The following is a 19700-nucleotide window of genomic DNA, read 5'->3' as shown; positions in this document are numbered from 1 at the left end:
TGGGGTGTTTTGGGGGGATAGGGGGATTATATACATCATCAGACAAATAACAATAACATGCTAACAGAATCATGAATTCATTTCATGCAGTCATAATTACTTTCCTTTTGTGAGTTCCTAAACTGGTATGCTAGACTGTAGAAGAAGAAACGAAATCTGAACTATAGCCTTTTTATGAAAAAGGGACTTATTGGAATAATGTTATGCATGATAATGGACTAAACTTATTCTGCACTGCTAATTGTGTAGATGACACAGGTTACAGAAAATCAAAATCAATGTACAAGAAGGCAGCAAGTCAAACAAACTGAAAGGCTGTGTCTTCCTCACATTGCCCCCCCCCCCAATGAGTTGATTTAGCAGTGTCTAGGGACTAATGTGTGACTGACATATAATTTGCACCACACTTCATCACTCCTTCCGAGCCATTCAGTCCTATTCTGTGGCCCAGAATGGCCACAAATGCATTTGATAGTCAAAATCCTGCATTATTTGAAGAGCAAAGTTGACTCGGAGTTTTCCTTTGTCACACTTACCCTGTTTTTCAAGGTACCTTTCTAACTTTCATTCCCTGGTGGCAGCGATGAGTGCAAAACAAAGCCTGCAACTTATAATATGTTCTTTTCTTCAGAATCCAGATCGGCCAACCAAATATGGGTGTGTATCTGAATACACGATTTATTGCCTATTCAGTTTTAAAGCAGCTTTGTCCCTTTCGGACCAGGCCAAATGGTTTGGTGTCTGGAGTTTTCTTTTTCCCCCTGCTTCCTAATTTCCTCCCCAACCCCACAGCTAATGCTAGCCAATGAATAATTTGAAAAATACAGTCATATCTCGGGTTACAGACGTTTTGGGTTGCGCACTTTCGGTTTATGCACCGTGTCGAACCTGGAAATACCGGAACGGATTACTTCCGGGTTTCGGCGCTTGCGCATCTGCAGAAGCACTAAATCGCACTTTACGCATGTGCAGAAGTGCTGAATCGCGAGCCGCGCATGCGCAGACGCGGTGCTGCGGATTGCGGGCGCTGCAGGTTGCGGACGTGCTTCCTGCACGAATCACGTTCGCAACCCGAGCATCCACTGTATGCAGCTATAGTGAAGTAAAATTGTACAACTGGTGAAACTGAGCAGTGGCTGGTTGTCCCACCTCTCTGGAGAGCTGATAAGTTTCTGTCTTGTTTTTTTAAAAAATCAGCAGCAAGGGAATCTAATGAAAAATTACTTGTAGAGAACATTTCTGAGAGACTTGAGATTTTTGCTTCATGGTACAGTACTTGACGAAATTGGGGGGTGTTAGTTTCTTTTGAAGTGGCCCCGGGTGGCCTAATTGCTAGATGGAGTTAAGATGACCATTTTAGCTGCAGGTGCTCATCAGAATTGCAGGGGCAGCCTGACATGTAACACTATCCATTTTTATGTGTGTAAGTTCCTCAGATGCGTCCTCAAGGGAATTGAATAATGGGCCTTACATAATGCCTGCTTTTATAATCTGCCAAATAGGGACGCGGGTGGCACTGTGGGTAAAACCTCAGCGCCTAGGACTTGCCGATTGCATGGTCGGCGGTTCGAATCCCCGCGGCAGGGTGCGCTCCTGTCGTTCGGTCCCAGCGCCTGCCAACCTCGCAGTTCGAAAGCACCTCCGGGTGCAAGTAGATAAATAGTGACCGCTTACCAGCGGGAAGGTAAACGGCGTTCCGTGTGCTGCTCTGGCGCACCAGCTGCAGCTTGTCACGCTGGCCACATGACTCGGAAGTGTCTGCAGACAGCGCTGGCTCCTGGCCTACAGAATGAGATGAGCGCACAACCTCAAGACTGGCCCGTACGGGCAGGGGTACCTTTACCTTTATCTTTTTAAATAGCAAAAAGAAGGCAATGGAGAAAATGCTTCATAATATAATCTCATATCCAGCAGGGAGAAACCTCCTCTATCTTTCGTGTCTATCAGTATTTTATATTTTATTCTTGGTTTTTCCATTCACCTCTGTTTCTAGAATCAGTCTCCTGAACTCTGAGTTAAGTGACTTTCACTGGACAACTCCTTATGCACATGCTTTAGTTCCCAGTGTATGAATAGTCATTTGTTAGTTTTCTTGTGAATTTCAATAGCTTCCTTCCTTTAGTTCTCCTTGAACCTGCCTCCATTGTAGGAAGAAGAAGAAGACGAGGAAGAAGGGGAGGAGGAGGAGTAGTCTGGATTTGATATCCGCTTTATTACTACCCTAAGGAGTCTCAAAGCGGCTAACATTCTCCTTTCCCTTCCTCACCCACAACAAACACTCTGTGAGGTGAGTGGGGCTGAGAGACTTCAGAGAAGTGTGACTGGCCCAAAGTCACCCAGCAGCAGCATGTGGAGGAGCGGAGACGCGAACCCGGTTCACCAGATTACAAGTCTATCACTCTTAACCACTACACCACACCACACTCACTCCCAAATGAGTTGGGTGAGGATATGTGCTTCTCTCAAGAGGGCCAGCTCTATCATGAGGCAGAGTGAGGCAGCCACCTTAGGCAACAAATGCTGAGGGGTGGGAAGTGGACTGATTCATGCTACCTCACTGGACCACCCTGAAGGTAGTCTGCTGCCCTCATTTGTAGTGGAGATGTTGTTCCATGTTGAAGTAAGCCTCAGCTGTCAGTTTGGTGAGCTTTTATACATAGGAAGAGGGGAGGTGCCATTTTTGTCTTTGTCTTAGAAACCAAAATGTATTGGGGCAGCTCTGTCTGTGAATTTGTTGCTATGTTATGAAATCAGTATTCAGTAGCATATATCACAGGCTGTAAATTACTGTGGTCGTCAAGGTTGGTTTTTCTTCAGCTCCTCCCACCTTCTGCTCATGTGCACAATTTAGCAATGGAAATCTTGCTCCTCCTTTCATTCCTCCTCCAGTAGTGGAACCAAGCTAAGATAAGCAGCTAACCAAATGCCACAATGTCTCCTCTTTCAGAAACATTAACCCTTATAATAATAATAATAATAATAATAATAATAATAATAATAATTATTATTATTATTATTATTATTATTATTATTATTATTTATTTATTTATACCCCGCCCATCTGGCTGGGCCTCCCCAGCGACTCTGGGCGGCTTCCATAAAAACCAAAAATACAGTAAAATCACATGTTAAAAACTTCCCTGAACAGGGCTGCCTTAAGATGTCTTCTGAATGTCAGGTAGTTGTTTATTGCTTTGACATCTGCTGGAAGGGCGTTCCACAGGGTGGGCGCCACTACCTAGAAGGCCCTCTGCCTGGTTCCCTGTAGCTTTGCTTCTCGCAATGAGGGAACCGCCAGAAGGCCCTCGGCGCTGGACCTCAGCGTCCGGGCAGAATGATGGGGGTGGAGACGCTCCTTCAGGTATACTGGACCGAGGCCGTTTAGGGCTTTAAAGGTCAGCACCAACACTTTGAATTGTGCTCGGAAACATACTGGGAGCCAATGTAGGTCTTTCAAGACCGGTGTTATATGGTCTCGGCAGCCGCTCCCAGTCACCAGTCTAGCTGCCGCATTCTGGATTAGTTGTAGTTTCCGAGTCACCTTCAAAGGTAGCCCCACGTAGAGTGCATTGCAGTAGTCCAAGCGGGAGATAACCAGAGCATGCACCACTCTGGCGAGACAGTCCTCAGGCAGATAGGGTCTCAGCCTACGTACCAGATGGAGCTGGTAAACAGCTGCCCTGGACACAGATTTGACCTGTGCCTCCATGGACAGCTGTGAGTCCAAAATGACTCCCAGGCTGCGCACCTGGTCCTTCAGGGGCACAGTTACCCCATTCAGGACCAGGGAATCCTCCACACCTGCCCGCCTCCTGACCCACAGAAACAGTACTTCTGTCTTGTCAGGATTCAACCTCAATCTGTTAGCCGCCATCCATCCTCCAACCGCCTCCAGACACTCACACAGGACCTTCACTGCCCTCACTGGTTCTGATTTAAAAGAGAGGTAGAGCTGGGTATCATCTGCATACTGATGAACACCCAGCCCAAACCTCCTGATGATCTCTCCCAGCGGCTGCATGTAGATGTTGAAAAGCATGGGGGAGAGGACAGAACCCTGAGGCACCCCACAAGTGAGAGCCCAGGGGTCTGAACACTCATCCCCCACCACCACTTTCTGAACACGGCCCAGGAGGAAGGAGCGGAACCACTGTAGGACAGTGCCCCCAGCTCCCAGCCCCTCAAGACGGTCCAGAAGGATGTTATGGTCGATGGTATCAAACGCCGCTGAGAGATCCAGCAGAACTAGGAAACAGCTCTCACCTTTGTCCCTAGCCCGCCGGAGATCATCAACCAGTGCGACCAAGGCAGTTTCAGTCCCATGATGAGGCCTGAATCCCGACTGGAAGGGATCCTTAGCTAGAAACATTAGAGAGAAACCTGTCAATCAGCCAGAGGACTTGAAAAAAGATGAAGAGACAGCATGAGAAGGAACTGAAGAAGGATGAGATGCGTATTAAATATATCCCTCTACTGTAGAACATTTGGACCAGGGAGGTAAATAAAGATATATATATATAAAGGATGTGTTTATACAGTTACCGTGCATGATTCATGCCAGAAGAATTGTTAGACTAAATATAGAGATTATTGATAGGGAGCATTGCAGACCTTGACGTAGGAACAACCAGTTCTGGATACAATAAGATTTAATGGAGATTTGCTGACATGGTCAGACAAAAGTTTCCAAGAACCTCAGAAAAGAAGGTAGGATCCAAAAGGTGAGGACCAAGGGGGTTTGTGGAGTGTAGATGAGAGACTTTGCTAATCTACTAGTCCATATATATTCTGCATTCTGGGATTGTTCGCTTGTTTTAAATTTGGTATGTCTCCAGTTTGGGACACGGGTGGCGCTGTGGGTTAAACCACAGAGCCTAGGACTTGCCGATCAGAAGGTCGGCGGTTCGAATCCCCAAGACAGGGTGAGCTCCTGTTGCTCGGTCCCTGCTCCCGCCCACCTAGCAGTTTGAAAGCATGTCAAAGTGCAAGTAGATAAATAGGGGAAGGTCCGGTTCGCCAGAAGCGGCTTAGTCATGCTGGCTACATGACCCGGAAGCTGTAAGCTGGCTCCCTATGCCAATAAAGAAAGATGAGTACCACACCCCCAGAGTCAGCCATGACTGGACCTAATGCATGACTGGACCTAATGGTCAGGGGTCCCTTTACCTTTACCTGTGTCTCCAGTTACAAAAAGAAGAGGAAGAGGAGGAGGAGATGGAGAAGGAGATGATGATGATGATGATGATGGGGGCTCCATGGAGGTTGAACTGAAAAATAATGTTGTACAAATACTTTTTGAGGACTTTTTGCTGGAATCCACAATAGTCGTTTGATTAAGTTTCCTTATAGAATATCATACTCAGAGCTGTGTGCATTATCCATATCAACTGCCATCAATCAGATACCAACAGTGCATGACCTATTCAAGTAAGGGGTTAGAAAGGATTCATTCAGAATAATCAGTACCTATCTATCTGGAAGAGATGGAACACAAAAGAGGACCTCAACCACTGACCTAGCTTTTCTTGACAAAATTCAACAAACAGCTCTTGCTGCTGAGATTTCCGTTCACATCAGGTCCAAGCTATACAGAAAATTACTTTGTGCTGAAAATTGCACAAATAGCATCAGGGTGAAAGCAAAATATATCCACCAGCCATGGCCCAATGGCCTCCTTGTAAGATCTGCAATTTGTATTATTTGTACATATAATACATGCAAATTTCCTGTAACCCATGGCCATAGTTTTGTGTGTGCAATGTTCCCTAGAGATAAAAAACTTATCTGTGCACTAACTACATTGCACAAGTAATCAGAATAATAAAGTTGACTTTAAAGCGTTTCCTCTCTCTTAGCATCTCAAGTCCAACTTGACGTACTGTCCTATTTTGCTATAACCAAGATGTAAAAACATGGACTTTGCCCCCAGTAAACGCTCATTCCTAAACACTGTGGGATTGCACTGTGGTACTGTATATGCCATAGAAAAACACCCTTGTTTTGCATCATATACATTAAATATTAGGTAGGGTCCTCATTTTATGGTCTTCAGATTATTAAAAAGCCTTACATATTTTCTGAACTATTTTGGATGAATGAAATTGATTGTACACACAATTTCAGCAAAGAAATAACACACACTGGCAATCTTTTATTATACAGTACATACAGAAAGTATCTGCTATACATCATTATTGTTTCTATTTCTACCATCGTAAGTTGATTGTTTTATTGCAGGCATGATAACAGAAGTGGGTCCTATGAAGAAAATAATCTGCTCACTCTAGGAAAGCAAATCAAACAAACAAATTGGCAAACCTATTGACTGGATACTGTTGTTTTGGCAGTGAGTAGGGGGAATATTGTGAGATACAAGAATTTATTTTTAGGTCTAAACTTGTGTGATTAAGAGTGCAATCAAATGCATGTTTACTCAGAAAAAACTCCCAATGAGTTCAGTTGGGCCTATTCTCACATTAAGTATGCACAGATTGAAGCATAAGCAATGAAGATACAATGCAGTACAAATAAGTTTTATGGACAGAATAATGTGATTCTTTGGACAGAAAAACTAAGCATAAGACTTAAGATTCCTAAACCCACCATGAACTTTATTCACAACCCATCAAAGCCAGTTGGAACCATGAGTTGTTGGACTCAAATCTAGATCTGGAGAGTGTACGGCCCACTCTGGGTGCCCAAGATCAGAGATGGGGAACCTGTGGCTCTCCACATGTTCCTGGACTCCAGCTCCCATCATCTCCGGCCATTAGCCATGTTGCCTGGGGTTGATGGGAACTGAAACGCAACATCATCTAGAGCAGTGCTATTTTTCTAGAAAAAGAGGTGCCAGAACTTACCATGAACACTTCCCTTGTTCTTTTAGAATGGCCACCTGAGAGGTATCGGAACTCAGTTCCGGTGAGTTCTGGCTGGGGGGAAAAGCCCTGATCAGGGACCACAGATTTCCCATCTCTACACTGAAGGATGGAAGTTAGAATCTGTAGTACGTACATTATGTACACACACACACACACAGAGAGAGAGAGAGAGAGAGGGGGGGGAGGGACAGACAGACAGACAGACAGACTTTATACGATTCATATTTGCTGGCAGTGAAGGGACTAAACTCTACTGCTCCTGAAGGGGGCTTTGTGACTTGAGCACAGAGAGATCATGGTTTACCCTTGTAACAGATTCCAGAGGTTTCCTACTCAAAGTCCAAAGTCCTTGACACAATCAACCAGCCAGTCTCATTTTCTGATGTAGTAATCCTTCTCTTCTTCCTTTAGGCTATAGAACCCCATTTCCCAGGCCCCTGTAATACACTGGTGAGTCCAGATTCCCAGTACAATAATTGCTTGGTCAGCTAATCTCTTCAACGGAGTTTTATTTGAATTCATTTATTTCCTTATCAAATTTGTATACAGTAATGCCCTTCCTCCGAAGATCACAGGGCAGTTCACAGCATAAAAATACAAAACGAGAACACAAAATGCACAACAATGAAAACAAACCAATAACTGAAGCCACTTTAAAAATGTGCAAAATGAAACGAAGACACCTTCCAGTGCTGTTCTCTGCATGTAGCACTACTGCATGCTCAGTATACTGTGAGCTTTGCCTTGCAGAGTCTTGAATAGTGCAATGGCTTCTGGTGGAGAAGGGAGCGATGAACAATCAAATATCGTTGGCTGGAGCCATCTGCTGGTTCTTGTGTTTTCAGCCACTATCTTTTGTTCTTAAAACCATACATCCTTCAGTTGCCAAGGAATTCATCCTTTGGTTAGAGCCTAGAGAAAAGGCACTTTTCTAAGTGACATTGAAAGTGATGAAAGGGTTGGTGACTCTCTCTTGGCGGCTCAGCTGCTCTGCCTCCCCCCATGTCTGGATGGGGATTTGACAGCAGCTGGAGGCCCTGGCATGAGTGGGCTCACTGACGTGTATCACCTCTGTCAGATCCGCTTCCAAGATGCTCACTGTGTGAGTCACCTGTGCCACATGAACCTTGTTGGTCACTCTTTTGTGCAAGAGGCAACTGAAGATCTTCTTGAATCCCTTACGGAAATGTTTGGATACCAGAGCGTAGACAATGGGGTTGACACATGAGTTGGCATATGAAATCAGGTGGGAGAGGATTCTGAGCACGTAGGTTGCGTTGTTCAGTGGGAAGTAGCCAAACCAAAAGCAGAGGATGACCAAGTGATGGGGCAGCCAGCAAAGGCAGAAGAGAACAGCCACAATGATGATCATCCGTGTGACCTTGCGTTTGCCCTTCTTGGAATCCGACATGTCTTTAATGGGGTCCACCGACGTCCAGAGGTAACGGATGGTCCTCACGTAGGTGAGGCTCAGAATCAGCACAGGAATGACATAGCTGAAGACAAAAGTGCAGAGGTCCATAGCTTTGCGCTGAGAGACTTTCCAGATGGGATGGCAGACGGTAACATTGGCCACCTGAAACTCCTGGTAGTAACTGATGTAAGGTCCGGAGAAGATGAAGGAAAGGCCCCAGATAAGACAAATGGCGGTGAGGGCATTCCTGGGGGTTCGCAGTTCTCTTGAATGCAAAGGGTACCTTATGGCCAGATACCTAGGAAGGCAAAAGTAAAGCAAGAGAAGGTCACGATGCTGAGGTGGTAGCAGCATTTAAATCAAATCAAATCTAGTAAATACTGTATGTGAGAAGAAACCAAAGTTGCAGGGCGTGGTTATGACGGTAAATGCAATAGCCAAAATAATATCTTGAATGTTGGAGAAGTTTCTCCCTGTGATGAAATGGCAGCACCAGAGTCCACTATCATACAATCGAGCTCCTTAACTCAATATGTGAAAACAACAAAGAGTCTTGTGGCACCTTAAAGACTAGCAAATTTATTATGCCTTAAGTTTCTGTTGACAAATTTCCACTTTGTCGGATGCATGAAGTGTTTTGTGTGTGTGTGTGTGTGGATAGATTGTGGGAAAATGAAATGTAGAATAGTACAGATGGTGATAACTGCAACACACAAAGTTGTTGTTGATAGCTCTGGCACTGGAGAGCCAATTAACGTGGAATGCAATTTTTATTTTTTAAAAAACAAATTGTAAAAATTCACCTTAGTATTCAGCTAGTTTTGCTAAGAGTAGACCCACTGAAATTAAGGGACCTAACAAAATCATGTTCATTAATATCGATGGGTCTACTTTGAGTAAAACTTAGCTAAATACCCCCCAGTGTCCCAATTCAGTCTGTAATATCAACAACTTTTTTTTTACATAGTCAATATTAATAAAGTAATTCAGTGTCTTTATTTTTTATTTTTTGTATTTCTCTTCCTCCACCCTCTGCATTTCATTTCCTTCTAACTTCACTATATGCACATACCTGTAACACCGGATATTATTTCATATATGAATGTGACTAACAGGTTTTCATAATCGTATAATATACAGCTGCACTTACCAAGCAGCTAGGGTACATTGAGGTTCCCCAAAAAATATGCTCTTCAAGCAGCCTGGAAGTAGTTATTTCAGAGAAACCCTTCTTTATCCCCCACCCCCATTTTTTATTTTGAATTTACAACATAACTTCACCAGCAACAAAATGCTTTCACATTACAATTTTCTTCTTTTTTTTAACCAAAACCATAGGAACAATATAGATTCTCATATTAAAAATTTCATTTACTTTTGTCATTGTAAGAACACCGACTGCATATATTTGGAGTTACACCCAATATTTGGGTGCAAATACTGGAGATAAATTTTAGGACAGGTTACCTCAACAAAAGGAGTCAGGAAGCCTTTGGACATGTGCTGACATGTGAAATAAAAGAATGCCAAATCTCACAATCTACCTGACTCTGTTTAGGGGCACCCTATGGTCTGTATAGTATTGGGATAATTTGTTTGAAGGGAATTATTGATGTAAGGGCATAGACAAGATGACCCTTGTGATGCTGTTATTCTGGGGCCCCTCCTTTGTCTAGACAATGTTTCCTTTTTGGATCCATTGTCCTGGATTTGTAAAACACTAAGTATATTGATGGAACAGTGAGAAAGTTACGAAACAAAGTTTTACATGCATGCAAGGAAGTAGTAGCTGCAGAGATATTGATACTCTATAGTAACTCTAAAAGTCCAAACTCCTCCTCCCCCCCCCCCCGGCTCCCCAACTGCTTGCTCACCTGTCTAGGGATACAGTTGTGAGGGTGAAGCTGCTGGCATACATGGTCAGGTAGATGAAGAAGTGGACTGCTTTGCACATGAGTGGCCCAAAGATCCAGTCATCCAGGGTGTAGATGGTGGCCTGGAAGGGCACGCAGAAGACTATAAAGCACAGGTCGGCCACTCCCAGATTGAGGATGAAGAGGTTGGTGGTGTTGTTGACTTGCCTGTTCCTCAGCAGCACTGCCAGCACCAGAGAGTTGCCCACCGTGCCTACCAGGAAAATCAGAGAATACGCTAGAGGAATGAGAATAGACACCAGATGCCAACAGCTGCTCTCGCTGCTTCCTGAAGAGTTTAGCTGGGGCAATGTTCTGTTCATCTTGGAAGCAAGTTGCATGCCCTGATTAGGGAGAAGACGATGGAGAAAGGCTTAGCCAGGAGGAGACAGATGGCTTCTGTTTGGAAGTCAACTTTTCTTCTAAGAAATTGTTTCCATCATAGCAGATATTTTACATAGCGACTCTCCTCTTTGCAGTCCTTCAGCTCAGCCCAAGATCCATTCACAGATGCTGGACTTCTGCCTGCCATCAAGTTTTTTTTAAAACGGTACCGTTAAAGCTCCAAGTTTATTTCCTTTCACAGCAAACAGATTCCGACTTTGTATGGCGCTGGAGTGCCTTTCAGACAGCTGCCTTTTCTCTGAAGGGAAGCCCTCGCTGGCAGCCACTCTTGTAGGTGTGCGAAGCTGAAGGACTAAACTTCTTGCCAGTTGCGCTTTTATGGGCGTTTTAATATAGCGCTCAGTGTGTTCTGAATCCATGCTATGCTTGGGGGACTAATATAGTCAAGCCTGCCTCTTGTTTCCAGGGAGACAAACAGCTAAAATAAAAGGAAATGGTATCTATGGAAACACAGACCCCTCCCCACATACATACTACACACACTGAACATTCAGAGTGTTTGGAAGTCTGGGGCTTGCCCATGTGCTTTTGGAAGAACGGAAGGATTGCTTTAGTGATAAATAAATTGTCATTCCTTTGCTGATAACTTCTTACTGCAAAGGGATGAACTGTTGTTCAACCCTTCGTTGGTGCATCAGGGAAGGGGCAGAATCTTCCAAGATATGTAAGAGCTAGTGGTGCACACATTAACAGCTACCACATGCAGCCGGCTCAGATATTTACACATATCTCTGCTGAGTGTAGCGGCTGAAAAATGTGCCACCATGCTCATGCGAATCACCGTCAGCAGTGGAGAATCTGCAGTACAGAATACAGAATGCTGGAGGCATGAGTCCCAGCCAGTGTGGTGTAGTGGTTAAGAACAGTAGACTCGTAATCTGGGGAACCGGGTTCACGTCTCCGCTCCTCCACATGCAGCTGCTGGGTGACCTTGGGCCAGTCACACTTCTCTGAAGTCTCTCAGCCTCACTCACCTCACAGAGTGTTTGTTGTGGGGGAGGAAGGGAAAGGAGAATGTTAGCCGCTTTGAGACTCCTTAGGGTAGTGATAAAGCGGGATATCAAATCCAAACTCTTCTTCTCTTCTTCAGTAGAATGAAGGTGGTAGACCCTCCTTTATTTGAAGATTATAAGCAGAGGTTGGATGAACATCTGTCATGGATTCCTGAATTGCACGGGGTTGGACTAGATGACCCTTGGGAACTCCCTTCCAGAACGCTTACTGTTGAGGATTTAGAATTTAATAAAGATCATGCTTAGACTGATGAGGAACAGTGCTAATAAAACATCATATCATTTCTTGTGTGTGGAGGAAGAATGTGAACGTAACGACCTGATGTTTCTGGGCTCTTCTCCAATTTTTCCAAAGCAATGTTTATATTCTTAGAAGAAACTGTCTCCCAGTCTCCTGCACTGAGTACATCCATAAGTTCATCTTCCTCCAGTTCTTACAAATCCCATGGTGTTCCCAGGCTGAGCGACTGTAAAATATGATTTGCTTCTTTCTTCGTTGATGGCAGAATGAGTAATACCAGCATCCTCTACACAGAGAGAAAATGGGAAGCCCCAGCGATAAGAGTATTTGAGCTGCCTAAAATTTCTCTGTTCTCATTGTTTCTGTACTAAAAGCCTTGGAGCACCACATTATTATTATTATTATTATTATTATTATTATTATTATTATTCCCCCTTTCTCTTTGATAGTTTCCATAAATTCATATTTAATGAGAAAGTTGTCAGAGCAAATAATAACATCATGAGGAAATGCTGACTGGCCGTTGCTCTCCAGGGTCTCAGGCAGAAAAAAACGTATTTCCCAGCCCCTGCTACCTAATAGCTTTAACTGGAAATGGCAAAGATTGAAATGTCAGGGGCTTTTCTGCATGCAAACTAAGTGCTCCACCACTGAGGCACAACACACCATTTTTTTGTATGCCAAAGCACCAAATTAGAAAAATAGCAAAGTCCCATATAGAGGTACCCTCAACGGAACAGATTGGGCTGCTGCTGCCACATAGCTGCTAACTTGCATACCATATGGTGTGCTCTCTACTCTGTGGAATAAGGGTGGTAATGATTTTGGCTATAAGCACTTTATTGGTCAAATCCAGCAAGATCTGTGACATGGAATAGAAGGGAGAGGCTATCTGTAGATGAGCAGTCTCCAACCTTTTCTTGGTCCAGGGGCATTTTGGGAATTTTGAAAAGGCATGGACAGCACCAGTCAGAAAATGGTTGCCACCAGCAGTGTAGCCAAGCACAAAATGGATGCCAACTCCAGAAGAGCAGAAAAGAAAAGAAAAATAGTTCAAATATGAGAAGATCCATTCATTTTGTTGTTGTTGTTAGCAAAATATGTTTGAATAGCTTTCTTCTTTGCCAGACACTATTGGGCACAAGGAGAAGGGGACGACAGAGGACGAGATGGTTGGATAGTGTTCTCGAAGCTACCAGCATGAGTTTGACCAAGCTGCAGGAGGCAGTGGAAGACAGGAGTGCCTGGGGTGCTCTGGTCCATGGGGTCACAAAGAGTCAGACACGACTAAACGACTACACAACAACAACAACAACAACAACAACAACAACAACAACAACAATTAAGTCTTGGTTGTTATATTGTCTGTCGCTGGTATGCTGTTGGCAATTACAACTAGAAAATAAAAGGTAACTGAATCCTGGGATAATTTAGAATTATTACAGTCAGCCACACACTTGAATTGTCACAAATAAAAAGACATACTTAATGCTGGCTTGCAAGCTGTTTTTGTTGTTTTTATTAATTTTGTGAAATAGAAAAGAAGTACATGGAAAATTACAGAAAATACCAAGTATGGAGTGTATGAGGAGCGAATAAGAATGTTTCTGCTTTTCTGTACTGAGCTGCCTCCTACCCAAACAACTTTGAAACAGTCCTTGATTTGGGCCAGGCATCGTGCTGGTGCTGGTGGGGAGTGATGAAAATAAGGATATATCTGGAACGAACCCCATCATCATATACAAAAACTTGGGAACAATCAGAAAAAGTAATGATACCCTGACTACAATTCCCATAGTTCCCTGTGAAGAGGAACTGATGGTTAAACTGAAGGAATGGGTTTCTGTGCAGTCACTTTAAAACTGACTCGACCCCCCCCCCTTTTCTTCTTAGCATTTCTAAAATACATAAAACTTGAGCTGATGAGCAAATGCATAACAAGGACACAGCTGCATAAACAAACTCTCTCCTTTATCAGTCACGGCAAGGGATGGCCTTGGCTGTTCCAGCCGAGTAGGGATGACATATCTAGGGCTTATCTTACATGCTGATGCACAGCCCTAGTCCGGGAACAGCGCCAGAGTGTGTTCTTGGAGATGGTGACCTCTTGCTCCAAGATAAGAGTAGCAACAGGAATATCCTTTTATGGTCAGAAGTACAGGAAGGAATACCCTTTTATGGTTAAGAATACCGGAGCAGGAACATATGTGATGTCAACCTGCGTGTATAGGCTGACATGGTTGGATTCCTGGGGAAGGAGGGAGAGGGTGCCTGGAGGATGTATATACTGCATGAAATTTCTCATTTCCTTGGACTTGCTGTGGACACACCACGCAGGTGCCTTTCTGCTGTTCCAGAGAGCAGAAATAAAGAACTCTTTCTCTGAACCAACCCTCGGTGTCATTTGACTTTCTTCCTCCTGTCCGGGAGCAACGCAGACCCAATCACTGAACTCCAATAAGGCTACAAAACCACTCTTGGAATTGTACCCCTCAGAGGGAGTATAAAGGTCTCCTGAAAACTCTCAGCAACCTTAATAAATGATGGTGTCCCAGATGAACTCAACTATTGTGTATGGTTGCAGGGTTGCAAGTGCTCCTATAGGAGACCTGTCCCAAGTGGTTAGGTTTTTATGTACTAAGCTTGGATCCTAGAACAATAGGCAAGTAGGATCCTAGAATGCAACAACTGATTGGCTTGCAGGAGAAGACCAATCAGGCTCCAGGAGGAGGTTAATCAGCCTATTAGGCTGGTACAATCATAGAATGCAACAACTGATTGGCCTGCAGGAAAAGACCAATCAGACTCCAGGAGGAAAGCAGAATCAGCCAATCAGACGGGACTCGTTGTGTAAATAATGTACAGTGGTACCTCAGCTTACATATGCTTCAGGTTACAGACTCCGCTAACCCAGAAATAGTACCTCGGGTCAAGAACTTTGCTTCAGGATGAGAACAGAAATTGTGCTCCAGCAGCGCAGCGGCAGAGGGAGGCCTCATTATCTAAAGTGGTGCTTCAGGTTAAGAACAGTTTCAGGTTAAAAACGGACCTCCGGAACTTAACCAGAGGCACCACTGTATATAAAAGCCTGAGGTTTGGGAGGCAATTCAATCACTGTTTTACAAGCTGCAATAAAGAGCATGAAATCGCTATAGGACTCCAAGTATATTTCAGGTCGCATCATGTTGTAGACTGCTGTTGAACTGCTGAGAGCCATTGGGTTGCAGTGGACAGGGGCATATACTGCTTGAATGTAGAAGACTAGTTCAGATCCTGTTTTGTCTATGAAACCTTCTGAGCAAGTCACTGTTTTTGTGAAGTTAAGGTTCCCATCCAGCTTATTGTTCTTTGAACCTAGCAAGTGGACAGTGGACACATCTCAGCCACCATGCCCTTTGAAAACAGGTATTACACAAGGTCATTTTAGGAACTTGAGATATAAAATCAGAAATGGAATGGTCATGTGGGAATGAATCTTTTCATTCCTGTCATCACACAATATGGCACTGAATATTTGAAAACATCCACAGGAGGCAGAAAATCAGCCTGCATCCATTTTTCTATTAGGAACTACAAAAAACAAAACAAAAGTCGAAAGTGTTCAGGAGCCACAACAAAAGCCCTTGTGGATTTAAGCAAGCTGCACAGAAATAGAGGTGACACAAGAGAAATGAGCTGTAGCAGAATTTTACTAATTCTTTATTAATATTAAAGTGCATTTCCCCCAGGGCAGAAGGAAGGATGTGTGCGCCTTGATGCCACTCTCATTTTAAAATGCAGTGCGCACAGACCTGCAAATGGGAAATATATTAGCGAAAATAGCAGTTATGAATGTGATGTATTTTACTGGGCAGAGTAAAACCCTCCTATAAGGTCAACGTGACAATTCAATTTTAAAAAAATATGTCTGGAGAAGAAATCTAATTTACTGCTGAGAGACTCACATTCTGAAAAGATGATGAAAATGGATTGAAAAAGTTGGAGCCTGTGAACAGTCCAAGGAGAGTCCAATTTCCCCCTCCACATGTGGTTGTTTCACTGACAAAGAAAACCCAAAGGTCTTAGCACACAGTTAAACTATGGAACTCACTCCCACAGGAGACAATTTAGGCTACCAACTTAGATGGCTTTAAAAAAAGGATTAGACAAATCCATGGTCTAATGGCTACTAGCCATGATGGCTATGCTGTGCCCCCACAGGTGGAGGTAGTAATGCTTTTGAATAGCAGGTGCTGGAAACCGCAAGAGGGGAGAGTGTGCTTGAGGGTTTCCCACAGATGCCTGCTTGGCCACTGTGAGAACAGAATGCTGGACTAGATGGGTCATTGGTCTGATCCAGCAGGCTCCTTTCGAGGGGGGATTACACTCCAGTAACACATGTCAACAGAACATGCATACTCAGAGCCCAGCTCTCCTTCCCCTTCATTTGGGGTTGAAGGGAGAAACCTATTCACCACCAGCCAGATCTTTGTGCAGTGAAATGTCCACTGGAGGACCCTGGAAGGCCACAATCATAGCCAGGGAACTGCCTAGTAAGTATGCTTAACACATGGGCAGGGAGGGGACCTGTGACCCTGCACTCCAGCTCCCATCAGCCATGACCAGTGCCATGCTGGCCTAAGCAGATGTTATTACAGACATTATAACTCATTATCTCCTCTCCTCTCTCTCTCAGCACTTCAGTACTCTAAACATAAACCTTTATGGGTGTAACAGGGAAGCATGTCTCCCATTTTAATCCATTAAAAAATGATTGGCTTTGCTATCAAAAGTCTGGGGAGCACAAGAATGTTTTTTTTTACAGTGTCCTGATGTTGCACACATTTGAGTTGCACATTAAACATATTAGGTACAAGAATGCCATTTGAACTCTGCAGAACTGTGTAAGCATGCTAAAGCCGGCACAGCAGTGAGACTGTATCTGTGGGGTGCCTGTTCAGCTGGAGAATTTGTTGTTTAGTCGTTTAGTCGTGTCCGACTCTTCGTGACCCCATGGACCAGAGCACGCCAGGCACTCGTGTGTTCCACTGCCTCCCGCAGTTTGGTCAGACTCATGTTTATAGCTTCGAGAACACTGTCCAAGCATCTTGTCCTCTGTCGTCCCCTTCTCCTTGTGCCCTCCATCTTTCCCAACATCAGGGTCTTTTCCAGGGAGTCTTCTCTTCTCATGAGGTGGCCAAAGTATTGGAGCCTCAGCTTCACGATCTGTCCTTCCAGTGAGCACTCAGGGCCAATTTCCTTAAGAATGGATACATTTGATCTTCTTGCAGTCCATGGGACTCTCAAGAGTCTCCTCCAGCACCAAGCTGGAGAATAATGGAGCTCTAAAAGGACATCTCTGTATGACTCTCTGGAATAACAAAGTGTGCCAGGTTTGGGGCAGCTGCCACGGGATCTTTTTCATGGCAGGTTCCCATGCCTTTAGTTGTTGCAGGCCAAACAGAAAATTCAACATCTGCAGCTTTCTCACTCAAACCATCTCTAAGTTGAAAACAGGGCAGGCTCTATGATGAGGCAGTGAGGCACCTGCCTCAGGCAGCAGGTGCTGAGGTGTGGTGAGTGGCCAGACCTGTGAGTGTCATGTGTCCTCAATGCTAGCCTGCAGTCCTCAAGCACAGGGAGGATATTGTTCATTCACCAGTAATGGGGTAAGATTCAAAAATCAGTCCAGTTGGCTTTTGTATATACCTTGGGGGAGGCTGCCCTTTTGTCCTTCACATCAGGCAGCAAAATGTAGTGAGCTGGCCCTGGTTGTAGTGAGCTGGCCACGAAAACACCCTTTTTTACTGTTGTCTATTGTGCTCTGTTAAAGGTACAGGAACCCTTCCATTGTCTGTTTTTTTTCTAAATTGGCAATCATGGTCATAGGCGCCAACTCCATGGGGCCTGAGGGGGCCCGAGCCCCCTCAAAAATTTGTTTGGGGGGGCTCTGCCCCCCCAATAATTTAAGAAAATTATTACCGTAAATTTCGCTCTATAACACGCAGATTTTTTCTCCTAAAAAGTAAGGGGAAATATCTGTGCATGTTATTGAGCGAATGTGTGGTCCCTGGAGCAAAAATCAGGCAAAAATAAGATCGGGCGGTCGGGCGGAGGGAAGGCAGAAGCTGCTGCTTTCCTGCATTCTGCCTCAGCTCGCAGGCAGCCGAAAAACATGCAGGTGGGAGAGAGAGAGAGAGAGAGAGGGCTGGCTTGGGGGGGGGGACTTTTGCCTTCCTTTCCTCCCCCCCACCCCGTTAAACTACTCCCCTGCATTCTTAGCCAGCTGCTTCTCCGCACACCCCTCTTGTGCTTCTTGTCCCTTCTGTGTTTTTCCTTCCCTCCCCATTTAAAACGTGGTGACAAAGCACGGATCCACATGGATCCTCAGGATTTTTGCATTGGGTCACCCCAAATTCACCATCAGATCACATCACATGTCCATGGCTACAGTCTGTACCAAAAAAATCATGTACCCACTGTTGCCTGGAGCTGCAATGGTGCAAAAACGTGGTTACAAAGCATGGATCCTTAGGATTTTTGCATTGGGTCACCCCAAATTCACCATCAGATCACATAGCATGTCCATGGCTACATCTTGCACCAAAAAAATCACGCACCCACTGTTGCCTAGGGTCACAGTGGTGCAAAAACATGGTTACAAAGCACGAATCCACATGGATCCTCAGGATCTTTGCATTGGGTCACCCCAAATTCACCATCAGATCACATAGCATGTCCATGGCTACATCTTGCACCAAAAAAATCACGCACCCACTGTTGCCTAGGGTCACAGTGGTGCAAAAACGTGGTTACAAAGCATGGATCCTCAGGATTTTTGCATTGGGCTACTCCAAACTCACTGTCAGATATTAAAAATCTTTATAAAATAGAGAATTAAATACATACAGAATGTTAAATTTTCAGTTTTGAAATATTAGTACTAGTTTAGTACTGTATTTCTATATTACTATAGTACTGTATTAGTTATTTTCAAATACTTAAATATTTTTAGGGTGTAAGACCCAATTAAAGCCCGTTATTTACATACAGTATTACAGTATTTACATACAGTATTAGGCATACTGTATTAACTTTATTAACTGTATTAAAGCATTAACTTTGAGATATTATTTTTATTTAATGAACCCTCAGCCTTATTCAATGTAAGCTTAAATTAGCTATTTCACTTATTAATCAAAGTGCTATTACTGTGCGACAGCAATATTTTATGTTTTATTCTTTTAATGATAGTTTAGGATTTATTTAAATATCATTTCAGTCTTTTCAGAGCTATATATTCACTGCTCTGTAATAGTCTATAAGCATAATTGTTACTGTAAATTAAATTAGCTTTTTACGAAAATACCGTGCGTGTTTATGTTTTGTTTCTTTTTTCAAAGCCAAAAAGTGTTTCAGGCTTGTCGAGTTTCCCGGAGTGTGGAGTTATAGAGAGTCGAGTTTTCGGGGTTCTAATGTTGATCATATGACTCTAAAATACTTTAAAAAAACTTTAAAACTCACTAATTTTCATCTAAAATTTAGAAAACTTCCCGGGGCAGGACCCCGGTATGGGCCCCCCCAATATTTTTTATAAGTCGGCGCCCCTGATCATGGTGGATTATGAAACTTTCTCCCAATTCATGTTCAGCTGGCTCCTTCTGATTTTATTTGTAACAGAGCTGATGTTAATGTTCTCTTGTTTTTAATGTGTTATTTTGGCTTTGTAAGCTGCCTTGGGGGGCTCCTGTGGTTCTAAAAAATGAATGTTTGACTAAATAAACCCAAGTGAACAGTGCTCAGACAACAGCTGAAGCAGTCTTCTGTATTGGGGAGTCTGCTGAGCGGATTGCT

General features: G+C 43.9%; 1 protein-coding gene across 1 annotated transcript; it reads right to left on the bottom strand.

Moving 5' to 3' along the window:
* Positions 1 to 5852: 5852 nt before the first annotated feature.
* Positions 5853 to 10986, bottom strand: GALR2 (galanin receptor 2). The gene is made up of 2 exons (XM_083725552.1): positions 10170 to 10986; positions 5853 to 8593 (listed from the first exon to the last, which is right to left on the bottom strand). Exons 1-2 carry the CDS (start codon positions 10547 to 10549, stop codon positions 7813 to 7815), a joined length of 1161 nt encoding a protein of 386 aa, XP_083581678.1. The 5' UTR covers positions 10550 to 10986; the 3' UTR covers positions 5853 to 7812.
* Between the last annotated feature and the right edge of the window lie 8714 nt (positions 10987 to 19700).

Source organism: Podarcis gaigeae (genome assembly GCF_964106915.1).
Source record: "Podarcis gaigeae genome assembly, chromosome: 2".
Taxonomy (NCBI): domain Eukaryota; kingdom Metazoa; phylum Chordata; class Lepidosauria; order Squamata; family Lacertidae; genus Podarcis; species Podarcis gaigeae.
This window is presented reverse-complemented; position numbering and strand designations above follow the sequence as displayed.